The 17,319-nt window shown below is 42.1% G+C and overlaps 1 protein-coding gene across 4 annotated transcripts in view; it reads left to right on the forward strand.

Moving 5' to 3' along the window:
• The window catches only part of PHF21B (PHD finger protein 21B), a 153,279-nt gene that overhangs the window by 89,390 nt on the left and 46,570 nt on the right, over window positions 1-17,319 (forward strand). Inside the window, exon 1 of one of the 4 annotated variants that reach the window (XM_038154072.1) lies at window positions 636-3,789. The exons of the other annotated variants lie outside the window; for them this stretch is intronic. Coding sequence (XP_038010000.1) covers window positions 3,664-3,789 — 126 coding nt within the window. The 5' untranslated portion in view covers window positions 636-3,663. Of the gene's footprint in view, window positions 1-635; window positions 3,790-17,319 lie in introns of those variants that run through there. 4 annotated transcript variants of the gene reach the window in all.

Raw genomic sequence — 17,319 nt, forward strand, 5'->3', positions numbered from 1 at the left:
AAAGTATCTAATAATATGTTATGCTGACTGATTCTCAAAATGTGAATTTTCTTTTTTTTTTTTTTTAAGTAAGATTATTCTTTTAATTAATCTGGCAGAAATAGCATACGGCAGATGTAGGTTTTGTTGAGGATTATTTTAATCTCTCATATCATAATCTTTGTTTCTTGTCAACACTCCTTTAGCAACATCTTCTCAGGGTTATAATGTAAAAATGGCTGTTACAAAGCAAAAAAACCATAAAGAGATGAAAATAGTTCATCTCTTAATTAACAAAGTTTGATTAAAGGGGCTATTTTTAAAGTTTTGATAGGTACATTTTCTAAAATTAACAAGAGACACAGAAGAGATGCTGTTGCTGCTTTTCCCTAAATGAACAGTTTTTCTGTACCTCTATTTTGGAAGCTAATCTTGAGCACCTGATCCTCTGTATATACTTCCATATTTAGTTTCTAAAATTTTCAGTTATTTAAATAAACTTAGTATAACATTGTACCCTCAGGAGGTAACAGATGTGGGCCAATTGGTCTTTGCAAGCCCATCCCAAGAGCAAAATGTTTTCCCTGTATTGACTTAGAAAAGCCACAAAACCTATATTCAAATGAAATTTTCCCAGTTTTACAAGCATTTCATGTTTATCACAATGTAGACTGAAACAAGCAGTAATCTTTATTTCCTTAGATCTTTTGGTTGCATACACATGAATAGACAGAATTGTGAGGTTGTTAGGAAAAATGTTAACATGCATCACATGCAAAGACCCAAAACTGACTCACTGTTACTGCTTGTAGGAAGACCAAGTGAGTGAGGGATGAGTGTTAGTTTGAGTAGTGACATTTTTTTGTTTGTTTACAGAATTTCTGCTTTTTTACTTCTCTGCTAGTTCGCTCCTTTGAAACAAGACAAAAAGCAATTAGTTGCTATTGAAGTTAGTCCAGAAAGTCATAATCTACTTAATTTGCTTGTTCTTTCCACTGGGCTACCAAGGATCCTCTGTCTTTTGGAGTCAAGAAGTTTTATTTGCTCAGGTGTTTTCTGTTGCTGAACTGTCTGAGAACAAAGTGAAGCTGTACTAATACCACTAGAATATCACTTATTAGAAATGTAAGTGAAAATATGAAATCAGAGTAATACTGAGTGTTTCTGTAAGAAGTTTTTCATTCAGTAACCCACACGTTCATGTCTGAGGACAAACTTTAAAAGACACCTCATCAGTACAGTCATCTATCAGGAATAGCAAATGCTCCTAGGGTCACCAAAGAGAATCCCCACCCAGTGCTGCTGATGTCAGCAGGAAACCTCTGGCTGTGTGCAGCACAGCTAGGATTTGCCTCCTGGACAAACTCCAGTTATGCAATGGATTTCTAGCACTGTAACCAAGTACAGCATGTTCACAGTCTGTGAGCTTGCCTTTTTCATAGGGCATGAAGCAAAAATACAACCCCAGGGCTGAACTCTTAGTCTGAAAGTTTTATTTCGCTGTAGGGGTAAGGTGCTTTGCAAGGAAATACTCTGTAGAGCAGGAGAGGAGATGGTCAGCCCTCCCACATGCTGTCCCAGTTCTCCTTGGCATCTGCAGCAGCATGCCATGGGGCATGGAATCAGTGCAAGGAACACCAGTGGAAAACAGTGCTACAACAAAACACAGAAATATGGGGTTTATTGTCCCCCCCTACATAAAACACATACCTGACTTTCTTGTCTTTCACTTGAGCACTCTCAAACTGTCAGGTATATTTCTGTTTTGAAGAGAAAGCTCTTTTCAAAACTTCTCTGACACACAACAGCAGAGAGAACGAGGAGAATTTTGCCTGTGCTTCCTTGGGATGATTGTCAGGAAAATGGAGAATGAAAGGTAAAGACAAAAATGAAGAAAGCTCAAAACAATTTCTACAAAGTCACAATTACTAGAGTAATGCTGGCATTAGAATCACAGAACCACAGATTCAATAAGGTTGGAAAAGACCTCAAAGATCACTGAGTCTAGCCTTTGACCAAAAAGATTTAATTTCTGTATATTAAAATCTGAAGCCAATATCTCTGGTGAAGCATATGCTTGTGAATTCATATAAACACAAAAACTATAGTTCCCAGAGCAAACATGTATTTCCACTAAGCCTTCCCAGTCTTTAAGTGTATGATGGGTTTAAAGGTAAGACAGGATATATTTTCCTAGAAATCACTTAAGTTTTGTGCTACAAGGCTTCTACTTTATGCCCAGTAGCAAGGTTTTCAGCCTTGATTCTGGAAAGAACTAAGCATGTCTATAACTGTATACACACACACACACACTTCTATACACACATGCACACCGTATTTTAAACAAATAAAGTTGACAACAAAACTCTTAAGGGCTTTAACAGCAGACCAGCAGCTTCCTAAAGGCTGTGCATAACATGTAATTGCATTGGAGTCCGAAGTTATGGTCAGTGCGTAAAGTTAAACATGAGCAGAACTGTTTGCAGGATTAAGTGCCTTTGATGTCAACTCTAGTTGACAAGATGTTTAATAATTAAAGGTATCAAAAGAGGCTTGAACCAGCATATTTTTTCCACATACACCTAGCTTGCCTAAATGGCATTAATAATAAAAGCTCCCAAGATTACTCAAAAGTGCAATAACTTTATGAAAGTTTTTATTTTCCTTTTCAAAAGTGAGCATTTCATACACAACACTGTTATTTACCATATGCATCTTCACAGTACCTACAGAAATCTCAAATACAAATCTCATCAGAGATCCTATAGCAAGCTCATAATCAAAATATTCCTATTACAGATGATGGAATAGCCGCTCTGTAGCAATATAAAAGAAAAACTCTTAAGAAAAACACAGAACTGTGAGTTAAAATGGTGCTATGGAGAAAAGTTAGCATGGATGATGATGATAATAATAATCATAATTATTATAATTTCCACCACTGGAAAAATAGTGGAATTTTGTGAGGAAAAGAAAACTTTAAAGGGAAAGCAGCAAACTGACTTCAGAGTCAGTCACTGTGGAAGAACACAGGGAAGTTGCCAAGCACTGGGGTGCGGTGGGCATGTGGAATGGATATTCAGACCAACCAACGGGAGAGAAAGTTGAAAATACCATTCTTTAAGCCATTTATTATTAATTGAAGCTGCAGTATTACCTAGACTTATATCACTATCATTTATACTAGGATATGAGCTCGAGGCAAAACCCAAAGGGGAAAAAAATCCATCCCAAAACCCCAACTTTGGAAGCCCAGAGCTCAACCCACGAGCTCCCGAGCAAAGCGGAGGAACCTAACCCTTCCCCTGCCGGGAAGAAATCTGTAAACCCTACCAAAAGAGAAGGAAATAACCCCAAATCCGTGCTGCCTGGGGGCCGTGTGCCCCTGCACCCCTGCTGTGACGATGCCGCTTCTCTCTCCCCCTCTCCCGGCAGAAGCTGGCGGTGCTGGCGGGCAGCGGCCGCGCCGAGCCCGGCGGTGTCCCGGCGCTCCTCAAGGCTCCGGGCGGCGGCAGCCCTGGCGGCAGCCCCGGGCACAGCCTGCCCGTGCTCGGGGACAGCCTGCCCAGCCCCGGGCACAGCCTGCCCAGCTCCGGGCACAGCCTGCCTGTCCCCGGGCACAGCCTGCCCAGCCCCGGGCACAGCCTGCCCGTCTCCTCGCTGCCGGCCCGGGCGCCCATCGCGATGGTCACGGCGGGCCTGCCCGGCGGGACGGGCGCGGAGCCCCCTCAGGGCGCGCCCCTCCGCCTGCCGAGCACGGCCAAGGCTGCGGGGGCCCGCCGGCCGCCGGAGCTCGGCTCCAGCACCCAGGTACGGCCGGGCAGGGACCGGGAGGAACGGACGGAGGGAAGGATGGGGGTTTAGAGGGAAGGAAGCAGGGAGGGATGGGGGCCGGGAGGGAGCGGGGAGGCGAGCGGCCGCTGGGCGGGGGTATGAGGGGGCTCCGGGCCGGGGGAGGCGCCGGCGGGGCGGAGGGGACCTGTCCCTCCATCCCGCTGTGCCCGGGGTGCAGGAGAAGGAGAGATCTGTCCCTCTGTCCCGGAGCCATCGGGATGCAGGAGCAAGGGGAGATGTGTCCCTCTGTCCCGGAGCCATCGGGATGCAGGAGCAAGGGGAGATGTGTCCCTCTGTCCCGGAGCCATCGGGGTGCAGGAGCAAGGGGAGATGTGTCCCTCTGTCCCGGAGCCATCGGGGTGCAGGAGCAAGGGGAGATGTGTCCCTCTGTCCCGGAGCCATCGGGGTGCAGGAGCAAGGGGAGATGTGTCCCTCTGTCCCGGAGCCATCGGGGCGCGGCGCTCGCCCCGCCGGCCGGCGAGGGAAGGGCTCCGCGCTCGGGTGCTGAGCGCTGCGCAGTTGGGAGCCTCACGATGCTCGTCCTCAGCTGCCCCACCTTCTGTCACCACGTCTCTGATTCAGAAGCAGTTCTTAAACCTCACAAAGTTTACGTAGAGAATTGCTTGCAGGGTGGAGGAGCTCCGGGCTGTGCTGGCGTTTCCAGTCCCCGCAGCACGGTGCTGGAACCTGCCCTCGCTCAGGCACAGGGGAGCTGCTGGCAGGCTGCTGCTCCAGGACCAGATGCATTTACGTGTTTAATGTTTATGTTCATGGTAATGAAAATATTAAATAAATGGACTTAGTGAAAGGAGATCAGAAGGGGAAGGGGTGCTGTTTGTTTGCTGCACGCTGTGTTATGAGCAGTCCATCACAAGAGAAGATTTGACTCTAGTCACGCTGTGTGTCAGGAGAAGGAGGTGATGCTGATGAAGTTGAAACGTGAAGAAAGTGACAAAGCCCTTTCTAAAACTTTGTAGAAGAGGGTGTGCTGTGTAATTGCTCGCGTGGAAGATATGGATTTCTTTTCTGCTTTCTGCACATAGGGGCTGTGTTAGTCTGGGACTTGGGTTTTTTTAATTCCCCTTCACAGTCTCAGGATATGAATTTCTAATAATCAGGAAAAGAGAACCTGGTAAGGATAAAGGCAACAGGCAAACTATACCTGAAGATTTTTGTAAGTCAAGGTTATGTTGTAATGCATGAGGCTTTTTAATACCCAGGAAGCCCCTTCCTAAACATATGGGGCATGACCATCACCTGCTGCATCCACTAAAAAAATGGAAAGCACATCCAACCGCTTTGGAAACCAAATTGTCCTGTCAGGTTTTCTGAAGAAACAGTGTTCTGTTTAGCTGTTACACTGAAGTATCTGTCTGGGGAATTGGACTTCGAATATCCATTTTGTATCTCATGCTGGGTAATTTCTGTTTTAGAAGGTATTGTTTATGCTTTACTGAAAATATACTTGATGGTATCCTAGTAGATATTTCTTAGAATCATGGAAAATAACTATATGAATGATAATAATATGAAAGATAAAGTTTCAATATTACAACAGTCTATCATTTTGTGAAGGACTGTCTTTTACTGTCACTGTCAGAAGCCATTGGAGGAAAATAATCAAAGCAGTGAGAGAAGAAGCTTAAAATATAATTTAATGTGTTTAGACCAAATAGTGAAGCAACAGTCCCAGGTGCTGGAGAGCAACGTGAGTTAAAACATTTGGCTGCAAACTTTTAACTTCTTCAAGTGTTGTTGGAGGAAGACTTTCTAACCTGCTGTGATGCTGAATATTCCATGCTCCTTCCCATTTATCCTTTCAAAAGGGCAAATGGGTCCCAGTCCCACCTTCCACATCCCCAGGCATGCTGGGCTTAGGGGTGCATTGCAGCCTGCTGGAGCCAAGCACTGGTGCTCTCAAACCTGAAACAGTGTTTGTCCTGGCTTTGCAATTTTTCCTTGCAAGGAGCAGCTTCATTTCAAGCAGAGGCTTGCAGTTGTTGGAATGGCATGGGAATGTTGACCAGCATGTGGGGTTTGCCTTGGTTTTGCTAGAGAAAAAGCTCTAGTGTTTTTACTTAGAGATGTCTTCCCATAGCAAGTTTTCAACAACTGTAGTTTTGTGATTTAGTTATCTCTGATTATGTTTGTAATTTATGAAGGAAGAAGCTGAGGAATGGCAAGTTTCTAAACCAGAGGACTGTCATGGTTTTATCTTGTTGAGAATAGTTAGCAACCATGGCTAGAAACAATAAGAAATATTGAATTACAAAAATAAAAAATGCAAGCTGACCATTGGTCCTAAACTGTCATCAAGCTTAGTGCCAGATTGCATGTTAATTATCCCTCCTCTACCCAAATTAAACTTGTTTTGCAAAATTTATTTTTCTGTGAAAAAAAAAAAAATCTATTCTTGCTTCATGCTCAATATTCTTAATTGTTCCTGGAGTGTTATAATGAATCAATGTAGCAACACCTTAGCTACAAGCACTGTAGTGTTGGATGGAAATTTCATTGCTGACATTTATTAATAAGCATTTACTATGATTTCTTTTTGGGTTCTTTCGTAGTGTTTTTACTGCTCAGTAAAGTTTTTAGGTTTTTTTTTCAACAGGAATGTATGTAGTCTGTGAGATGGAGGATAAGAGATCCCTGCAAACTGGGCTGAGATGGCAAGCTGACAGCTGGAACTGAGATTATTGGTGTAGTGTAGCCTCCTCTTCTGCATCTGCAAAGTGAGGGAAGGGGTGAGGGCATGAAATGTAATGTTAGGAGTGTCTGAACAGTGCTTGGAAGTATTTAGAGGATCAGGATGTGTCTATGGTCATGTCATGTGGTATCTAGAAAGAAGAATGAAATGCTAAATGAAACACAGCAGACAAAAATAGGGCATCAAACACTGTATAAATACAGAGCTTTCAAATACAGATAGGATTACATGTAAAGTTGTTACAAAAATTTCATTTGGGCAGCAGCAAGTCATCACTTTCATTTTAGGCTGTTGTTTACCCAGCAGATTTTTAAAGTGATTTTGAAATGTTGTTGACTTAATGGAAGCCATATCTGCATGGGGAAAAGTATCTAAGTAAATAAATGCATAACAGATGCTAAAGGATTGTTGAGATACATGTCACATGGTTTATTAGAAGCAGGATATATTGTGAGATTAAAAATGATTGAAATCTGTAAGCACTGGAAATGGTGAGCTGCAGGAATCAGAGGTGGGTCTGCACTGTTCCCTGGCAGCCTTTCAGTGCCAATCCCATGTGTGAAGGCATGGCTGACAGAGCTACACTGATGCAAGTGCACAGACTGGGAGATCATGAGTGGAGCCCTTGCTCCCACTTCAAGAAATGGAGCTTAGAGCTTCATTTGGATGATCTGGAGCAATTTATGTTCGCTAAAGCAGAATCTTGCTGGCATAAGCTGAATTTTGCTGGCATATGATGTATACATGATAGGTGTGCTTCACCTTCATGGAATCGTTAGTGCTGTTGTGTAGAGAGAATGCCCTAGAGCTACTGGGTAGTCACTGGTATGCCTACACCTACAACATACTTTGGTATAAAGAGATTTTGATATAAGCCTCTCAAATTTTATCTTTATTGCAATGAGATTTATGTGGTATTTACCCTTTCCTATCCTTACCACCATTTCCTGACTGAAAGCAAGATCTGAAATTGCTTTGCTGAAGGACAAAGTTCCATCTGCTGTGCTGGAACAATGTACCTTGTAAAGAAAATACCCCTCTGCTGCCTCCTCATTCTCTTCTAACGAGCAAAACTGTGGCCCAGCAGTCATCCCAGGGTCTAGTTTGGGGAAATCAGAAAGCATTTTGGCTGTTGGAAAGACAGTTGGATCAGGCAGTATTGGGAGCACATGCAGAGAGGGGGACACTGCTGCCAGACCCCTTGTCTGCCTTTCAAGACCTGTAGTGGAAGACAAAAGTGCTGGGGGGGCATGCCAGCCCCAGGACACAGCTCAGCGTGCCTGGAACTCACTGGGATCTCTGTCTCCTGTTACTCTGTGCAACTCTCACAAAACACCTTAGCAAGGCCCTGGCTCCCTGTCCATCATGACTCCACAAACAGCATCAAACCTACCTCCTGCCCCTCTGTGCTTCCCTTCCCACACATGTATCTCCTGGGTCAGCTGGAGGAAATTCAGCAGCTTCCCCATGCACGTGTACTCTTGTGTCCCAGGGTTCTTTCAAAGCAAAATACAGTATGAGGATTTATAGTGCTATAAATTCTTGGCAAGATAGTAAACTGTCGTCCACAAATACTTCATTAACTCCAGAGCTCACAGAACTACTTGTGTCCCTGTTTAGACTGAGCAGACAACACAGCTATCCATTTATTTTTTTCAGGAAATGTGGCTTTATACATGTTGGAGGATGCTCATTTATACCTGTTAGTTATCTGTATATTCAATTTGCCAGAAAGAAATGCATCCCAGAACTTTAGGAACATACTTTTACTTACAGTGGCCATTTTTCAGAATAATGTATTTGTAGAATGATTTATTACCTTTCTCTTCACCATCCTACTTTATATGCTTCACTATGCTCTTTGTAAAAGTACTTCCTCCATAACTGTAAATCTGCCTGTGCATGTGACTAAGTCTTCTTTGGTTTTTATTTATTATTTGTATTGCAGAAATACTTACAGGTTATATTTATAGAGGTATTTACCTGTATTGGTTATGTGGCTATATATAGCTTTTTTTTTCCCTAGAATCCACGTTACTACAGTGCCTGAAAACGTAGCAATAGTTAATTTATCCTCACAATATGGAGTTAGTATGACTAAGGCATTATTATTCCATGTTTTACAGTGGGAAAACTGAGAAATAAAGGATCCACTTATGCTGATCCCTTTGTGCTCCTCCATAGGAAGCTCACAAGGGCTGCCTTAGGCAGGATCCCTGTATTGGCAGCCACACTACAGGCCTTTTTTGGTAATTTTGACAATGCCTCAGACATGTCCATGCTGCACACGGCGTCCTTGGGAATGAGAACTGTCCAACAAGTCCTTGGATCATGCCACGGCCTCCTTTAGCCTTTGCTGTAGCACTTTGCACATCTGCCTCATACTTCTCCCTCACCCATGTAGATCCATGTGCTGAAATGCAGGTGGAAATGATAACTAGTGACCACAAGTAAGGACAAAAGAACAATCCAGAGGCTCCACACAGATCTAAGGGAGGGGAAAAATAAAGACATTTTTCTATGGATTATGAGAGCCTTGGTCATGTTGGCCATCACAGAGCACCGGCATCTCGCTGGCATCAGAGACTTGCCAGGTTGTCTGTGATTGCCAAAATCGTTGTATTTCTGGAGTCCATGGCTCCCACTCTTACTGCGTGTTACAACTGGTGTTCAGTTGTATTTTCACTGAACAGATCTGTGTTGGTCAGTGATGGCTGAGGAATTTCAAGATATTGAAGAGATTTGTTGAGGGCTTATTTCAGCTTTGTTTCATCGGTCGCTGTGTTGGTTTCTGGATGTCTGTCCTGGAGGAACAGAGCAAAGATTGTTCAATGTGGGTAACAGTTCCTATTGAATTTCTATAAATTGTTCTGTTTTTTATGGTTTCCTCAAATGTGAAACAAAGGCTGGGTTTCCTGCTGGGGCCTTATTAGGGCTCTGAGCTTTCTGCTTTTGCTGGTCTATGAGAGCAACCTGGCGTGGTAACAGTGTTCTGTTCAAAATAACAACAGAGGAGAAAACTCCAGAGAAAGCCAGTGATGTGGAGATTTTGAACAGGTAAGTACTGAGCATGCCATCATGGGCATGGTTTCATATACCAGAGTTGTTGTTAAGAGAGGAATTCTGCAGTATGATCCTATTAGAGTATACCTTCAGGAGATTGTGTTAAAATGTAGAAGAGGAGAGAATGACCTAGCCAAATTAAATTAAGAATATGTCCTGGTTTAGGGCAAATTTGGAAGAAAACCTCTAAAGGGGTTCCTCTAGAAAGCAGATTCAGTTTGACTCCCCCACGTGGTTCGGGGGAATATTTCCTTGGAGAAAAGTGGAAAAAACCTGTTTATTTTACAGGCAAGGCATTCACCAGCACAAAAAAAAATGAACAATATTAAACAATAAAACCTCTTGCTGCTCCAAAGAGATGACAAACTCAGGAAGTCCCTTGGTGGGCCGTAGCTCAGCTCACTCAGTCTCTGGTCAGTCCCTCCAGTGCTGGAAATGCCACGGCCCAGGCCCGGCCCGGTGGCCACAGGTGGAGCTGCCCCTGCTCTGCTGGGTGTTCCGTCCAGAGCAGGTTTGAACAGGTCCAAGAAAAAGAAAAAACACAGTCCAGGGAACTTCTCTGCCTCAGCTAGCTTAAAACAAACTAAAAGCAAAGGAGAGCCCTGTCCGGCTGTCTGTCCGTGCTGCAGACAGCGCGGTCCAGGAACAGAATGTGGAGGAGTGAGTGCAGTTCCTGAAAACAAATTGTGTGCTTCTTCTCTCCCCCCTTTGCTCTCAGGACCTGTCTTAAAGATGCAAAGCTTATTTCTGGGCTAAACAGATGAATGGGGATACAAGCATCATGAAGTCACCTCACGACAGAATAATAATAAAGAAAAACACTCAGAGAGTAGGAACTCCAAGGATTTACCTCTCCACTCTCCACTCACCATCCAGTGATCAGTTCTTGCCACTGGGGCTTAAGTTTTACCATTAGAATGTTGTAAAGAACATGGTCATTTTAGGCAGTGGGTTATAGAGTGTGTGTGACAGATTCTGCTTGTGTCTGCACCCTCTTAGTTGCAGGTTTATTAAAGGAGATTCATTAATTTACTCCATATTTAAATATAGGTATCTAACAGCAGGATTTGGCCTTACTACTCTGATATATACAGCATAAAAGCACTTCAAAATTTGTATTTCTTGCTAAATAGCATAAAATTACATCCTTTCAGGTTAATTAAACCATTTCTCAATGCTGGTTGCTGTTGATGGTATATTTAAATGTCAGATTCACAATAAGCACTTATTCTTCCCGATGACAAATGGCTTCCTTTTAAATATCCCGTATGTGTCAGTGCATCTAAAGCATGTGGATTTCTTCTCTGCTCAATCTGCATTCCCATTTGGTCTACAATAGGGTTCAGACACCCAAAGACTGAATAAAGACTGAAAAGACTAAATTCAGGAACTGAATAAAACCTCATCAGGCCCTATATGGTATTCCTCACACAGCCAAAAATTTCCAGTGAAGGCAGCAGAATATTCAGCAGGAAAGGGTAAGTAAAAGTGGATTTACACTGACTGTCAGATACTTTGTTGTAAAAATCTAAGAGCAACTTTTCCAAATTTGTTTCTGTGGGAACTGGCAAACAAAGACCCTGCTGGAAGAAAATGAATGACCAGGGAACGTAGCATTGCGCTGCAATCGGGTTGATGAGGAATGAGGTTGGGATGGGTTCTTGTTTGGGGATCCGAATGATGATTTATTGAAAACAGGATAGAACTTGGAACACAGTCCAGGGACAAGAACCCAGCTGGGCTGAGGGTCCAGGATTATATGTGGGACAAGAGGGGGCAGTTCAGAGGATCAGGGTCCAATGGGAGGAGGGCAAAATGGTGCAAGGTGTGGTTAAAAACAGGGAGAGCCTTTGGGGGTTGACTGGGCAGAGCAATGTGACAAATCAGGGCCAATGGGCATTCAGGGAAGGGAGAACAGTCTAGGAGACACACAAAATGAACAGAGGGGCTGAACAGGAGGCAGGGCCAAAGGGCCAATGGGACAACACAACTCACAGGGAATTAACATATGAATGCAGAAAGTGGGAAAGAGGCTTTTCTCACCCTAACCTAGTGGTGTATTACTCATTGTAATCCCTCCGAAGTTGAGGGATGATTTTAGTCACTGGTCCTTGGGCCTCCACAACGGAATACTTGTGAGTCCCAGTTTCTGGAGACCAAACCATGGTTGTTGTCTCTAGTATTTGTGTCACTGATCCCATCTGCAGGTCCATGTGCAGTGGGGTGTAGGAATGGACATGCTGCCTAAGTATTTATGGAATGGATTTTCTTCCTGTGGGTGTCTGAGAAGTGTCTCTACTGAGCAACACAAGCAGAAGAAGATTAACTGAAAACTACTTTAGTTTTGTCAGTGGTTCCTGGTCCTGCAGAAGAATGATGGAGCTGTCAGCACATTTGTATTTCCTTATAACCAGAAGTACTTAATTGTCCTGTCTGTAGAGAACCAAACAGAAGAGACCAGGTTAAAGGAGGGAAATGAAATTGCTCCAATTTCTTGCCTTTTCTTGGGAGCAATTTTAACTGCCTATAAAATAAAGTCTTAAAATTTAGGAAGATAAAAATGTAGAAGCGTGGGCAGCATGGGAGGGGATTTTCTGCCCCTCTGTCTTGTTCAGGTGAGACCCCACCTGCAGAGCTGCCTCCAGCCCTGGGGTCCCAGCACAGGAAGGACATGGAGCTGCTGGAGCAAGTCCAGAGGAGGCACCAAGATGATCAGAGGGCTGGAGCAGCTCTGCTGTGATGAAACCCAGGGAGAATTCAGATTGCCCAGCCTGGAGAAGAGAAGCTTTGCGGGGACTTAATTGTCTGAAGGACCCAACAAGGAAGGTGAAGACAGGGATCTGGAGTGACAGGACAACGGAGAATGGCTTCAAACTGACAGAGGACAGGGTTAGATGAGATACTGGGAAGAAATTTTTCCCTGTAAGAGTTAGTGAGACACTGGCTCAGGTTGCCCAGAGGAGCTCTGGCTGCAGTATCCCTGGAAGGGTCCGAGGCCAGGTTGGATGGGGCTGGGAGCAACATGGTCTTGTGGAAGGTGTCCCTGCCCATGGCAGGGAGTAGGATGGGATGAGCTTTAAAGGTCTTTTTCAACCTAGACCTTTCTGGAATTCTGTGATTCTATGAATATATAGGCAGTCCCCTTATGGAAGTTTCTGTGATATTTTCGTACATCCTTATATATTATCCATACAAACAAAATTCTGAGTCCCTTATTCTAATGCTGAGAGTTTTTAGCACATGATTGTTTTGATGTTAATCAGAGTAGCTCCCATAGAGAGCTTTGATTCACTTCAGGAATGCAAAGAATGCTCTAAAAATGATAATACACTGTAGCTATTTCATTGTAATTGGAGGCTGTCTGTGCTTCACAGAAATTATCAGTCAAGCATTCCTGAAAATGTCAGAATTTTCAAGTTATTTCTATTTAAAATGGAGGAACGAGAATGTGAGGGGATGGATAGAAAATTTGAGAGCTGTGTGATTCAAACTTGAAGTGCAGTTTGTAATAGTGAAAGATGATCAGCTTTGGGGCTGGAGAAATCATCTCCTAGGTATTTTTCTAAATTATGGGATGCATAAACAGCTCTACTTATTCTACACATGCTGTTACTTTAATAAAAGGCACCACTTTAGGAAATGAAAGGCTTTGGAATATTGCTAAACATCTTAGCAATTCCATTTTTTGTTTAAAGGTGGGGTTTTTCTCATTATCTTCAGAGTTTGTGGCATAGTTGAATAATTTGCAGGAATCTGTTTGATACCAGACTGCAAACTCTGTATTGATCCTCTTTCAGTGTTCATATTGCAAATACAGGCATGGTAAGATCTGTTGGTGTTCTAACTGTATCAGGATTTGACTGTGAGATTAGTCTGCTACAAATCTCACAATGTGCATTTGTGTCTGTATTGAAATTGACTGGAAAAATGTATCAGGAAATACTGATCCTCAGCTATTTTATGTATAAATGTGGAGGGGTTGGCGAGAGAGATGGGGGAGAGAGTAGATGCTGTAAACACAGAGTGCTGATGGATACTCAAATAGTGAATAGAAGTATCTTAGAAGTAACTTCTCACAGTAATAAAGGCAGCAATTTTATTTCATCTGTGGATAATAAACTTGTTTCACATTGCAATATAAGTGGTGTTTATGTTATATTAATATTTATTAGTACTTATTGATGCTAGGGTTTAGTTGTTCTCTTTTCCTCATATCTCAGCCATTTCATTAAAATTCAAGTTAAATTGCTACACAATAAACAATTAAAAGTGTTTGTGTTTGAGAGAGAGAAGAAAGTAATCTCTGTGTGGAGATATTCCTATAGAGAAAGACAGACCCTCCCTGACTGGGAATCTAGAGTTGTGCTCCAAGTGATGGAGTTCTGTTTGCACTAGTTAAAAGATTTGGTTCTTTGAGAGCATGTTTCCACCCACAGGCACTGTTTTGCTGTTCATATAAGAGTGGTTCGCATGGTTTTCCTGCCTTTTAATGGGGTGATTTTATATCCCTTGCTTTGACTGTGGGCAGTGCCTCTTCAGGAATGAGACTGTGCACTATGTGAAATGGCCTTTTTGTGTGACATGTGAAGGATTGCCATCTTGGAGGATAATGTGAGTCAGAAAGTGCCTGATCCAAATTTAACCAAATTTGTTCATCTCTAAATTTAGAGAATAGCTGAATGGCAAGACAGATATATTTCAGTTTCCATCAGTGACAAGGACAGAGTGTTGGCGGATGCCTGTTAAAAGCTAGAATGGTTGTTTTTGATACTCATATATGTGTGTATGGGTGGGAAAAGACTAGTTACTTTTACTTATCATGAGCCTGTTTCTTCTCTGACTGCTTTTAAATCACTCTTGGGCTTGATGTTTCTTCCGTGCAGATAATTCTTGTGCAGACAGTACGCTGTGGTCTTGAGTCGTGTTTTTGCCCTCTTGAGTAGAAAGACTTGCATTGGAATTGGATTTTTATCATTATGAAAACTGAAATATAGACCCTTTTAAAATAAGGCAGGCACCAGGCAAGGTAAGACATACCAAAATTCTTTTTGTTGATCTTACAATCAGGCTTCAATATCAGTAACTTCAGAAAATGGTTTCAAGTTTATCCTCTATTTGAGCATAATCCTGAGTTAACATGTATATAATTCACATGTCTTCAACAGGATTAATCACATCCATGTATCAGTTCATATTTACCTGCTTTTCTGTGCTGGGGTCTTTTTGACTGTTCTAATTCTTTGGCTAAATATTGTCCTTGGAGATTTGACCAGTTAAGGCAAGATCATCCCCACTGCTTTTGTGCAAGGCTATTGTTGGTGGGTATGATTGTTTGTCTGGGGGGTTTTCTCCGTGAGATCTTTATAATAAACTTTTGTTTAGGCTCTTTTTCTTGTTTTATTTTATTACAACCCCAGTTCAGTGACTTGTGTCATCAAATTTGCACATGTAGGATATTACAAACAATTTGATTGTGCATCTCTCACTGAATCAAACAATGAGACTGGCTGGGTTGGAGATGTGTTCATTTTTATTTGCAGGATCACTGCAATAGCAGTAACTGAATAGGTAATACCAGAATGTGAATGACAGCTTTGATAGGATTAAAGCAACATTGTGCTTCCTGTAGTTTGCTGAACTGGTAATGATGATTTAAGGGTTTTATGTTAAATGTTTACTATCCTTTTGGGTGTGAAATAAACCCACAAGTCAGCATTGTTTAATTTAATATAATAATAATTTTTCTTTGGATAATATCTTAGTACACTAAGATACTTTTTAAAGAAGGATATTGTAGCCTAGTAGTAATAAGGATAATGTAGGAATTTAACAGAGATGCTACAGGGATACTGTGATTTTAGAAGACCATATATGGTAATTAGCATTTGCTCTAATGAAACCCACAACCCAATTTGCTGTTTTCATGGTTTTTTTAGGGTGAAGCATTACTATATTAATTTTCTTTCATGCTTGTCTTTTCAAAATACAAGCCAATCCTCTATATTCTGTCGACATGTAATTTTTAACCTTTCCCGTAATATGGAAAATTAGATATTGCATTTGTTACTATTGCTAGAAAAGGACAGCCCAACCTCCCTAATAAGTATGAGAAGATAAAAAGTTTCAGGTTTCTGCTATATTTGTGATTTTAAGTAGGTTTCAAAGCCAGAGTAAGTGGCTTTGAACCATCACTATGATGGCTCAGAATTGTTAAGTCTTGAGGAATATGAGCTCTAACTCTCATTCTTCTAGCCTGAATCCAGAAATTGGTTTTGAATTTAGAAGTTATTACATAGAACCAGAATTAATTTATATCTTGGTATATCATGATGTGTTTACACTTCAGTAAGTTTAAGTTTCTAAGCCTTAATAACATAGTATTTCTCAGCAAATTCTATGAGCATTGTCAAATGAGTGAGTTTGGAACATCTCCACTGAAGTCAAGTCTAGAGAAGCTTTATTTGTACCTGAAGAATTAATCCACAAGACAAATCACTAGCATGTCTTTCACTGTTTCCTTATGACAGTAAAATAGGCTTGGCAAGCTATTAGTGATTTTTGTTGGTGTTATTATTACTATTATATTTTCTTTTAAGAGGGATGTTTAATAAAAAGAAAAACCCACTAGCCTTTTGACATGTTCATCCTAATTTTTACATTTTTTCAATTTGCAGTATTAGGGTGTAGAGTGTACAGAACTTTCATATCTGCATGCAGAAGATAATTGAGCTTCCCTTATCAGCATTCAGCTTACCAATGGCATGGTAGAAATAACCCAGTTTGAGTAAGAGTCACTCAGTCTAAAAACTTATTAGCCATTTCATACTGTAAGGGTTCCTTTTGTAGCTTCCTGGCAATTATTTTTGATTTAGGATATCTTTTTAAGAAATAAGAAAGATGGAGGGAAACTTTCTACAGGGTCATACCGTGACTAGACAAGGGAGAATGGCTTCAAACTGATAGAAGGCAGAGTTGGATGTGATATAGGGAAGAAATTCTTCCCTGTGAGGGTGGTGAGGCACTGGCCCATGTTTCCCAGAGAAGCTGTGGATGCCCTATCCCCAGAAGTGCCCAAGGCCAGATTGGATAGGGCTTGGAGCAATGTGGTCTGGTGGAAGGTGTCCCTGCTAATGGCAGGGGGTGAAATGGGATAATCAATAAGGTCCCTTCCAATCCAAGCCGTTCTATGATTCCATGATTGTTCAATTAAGAAAAAAAATTCCTCTGTTTTACTTCTGGGAATGACATGGTTGAAGTCCTGATCTTTTCAGCGATATCCCTATGGATACACACTCCGCCTCTCATTCAGCTAAGACTCTAAAGGTCCATGGCTCTGCCTCCATGAAGACTTTATTGTTGTACCATCTGATTTGCACAGTATGCAAGCTCAAAACACAACGTATTTTCTCTCTGTGTCTTTTATTTCTAGCAAAAGAGACCAGATCTTTGGAAGAGCTTCAGTGCTGAAGTGCATCTGGCTGCCTGGAGCTCAAAGATCCTCAGTCTCTGCTCAGTAGCATTCAGGCCTGGGCCCAGGTGAAATCTGGGGATGCCTCTATTTCTACCAGTTACATTCCAAAAAAATGCTTGAACCGGGGCATTGTAGGAACTCTGTCGTGTCAACAGGGGTGAACAACAAGGTGACCTGAGCATTGATCGGAATTGTTGGTTCTCTTTTCCCCCAAGGGTTCTCTAAGCCACTGGGCCACAAAACCACATCCTTTCTTCTGTCA

The sequence above is a fragment of the Motacilla alba genome, chromosome 1A (genome assembly GCF_015832195.1).
Source record: "Motacilla alba alba isolate MOTALB_02 chromosome 1A, Motacilla_alba_V1.0_pri, whole genome shotgun sequence".
In the NCBI taxonomy this organism is placed as follows: Eukaryota; Metazoa; Chordata; class Aves; order Passeriformes; family Motacillidae; genus Motacilla; species Motacilla alba.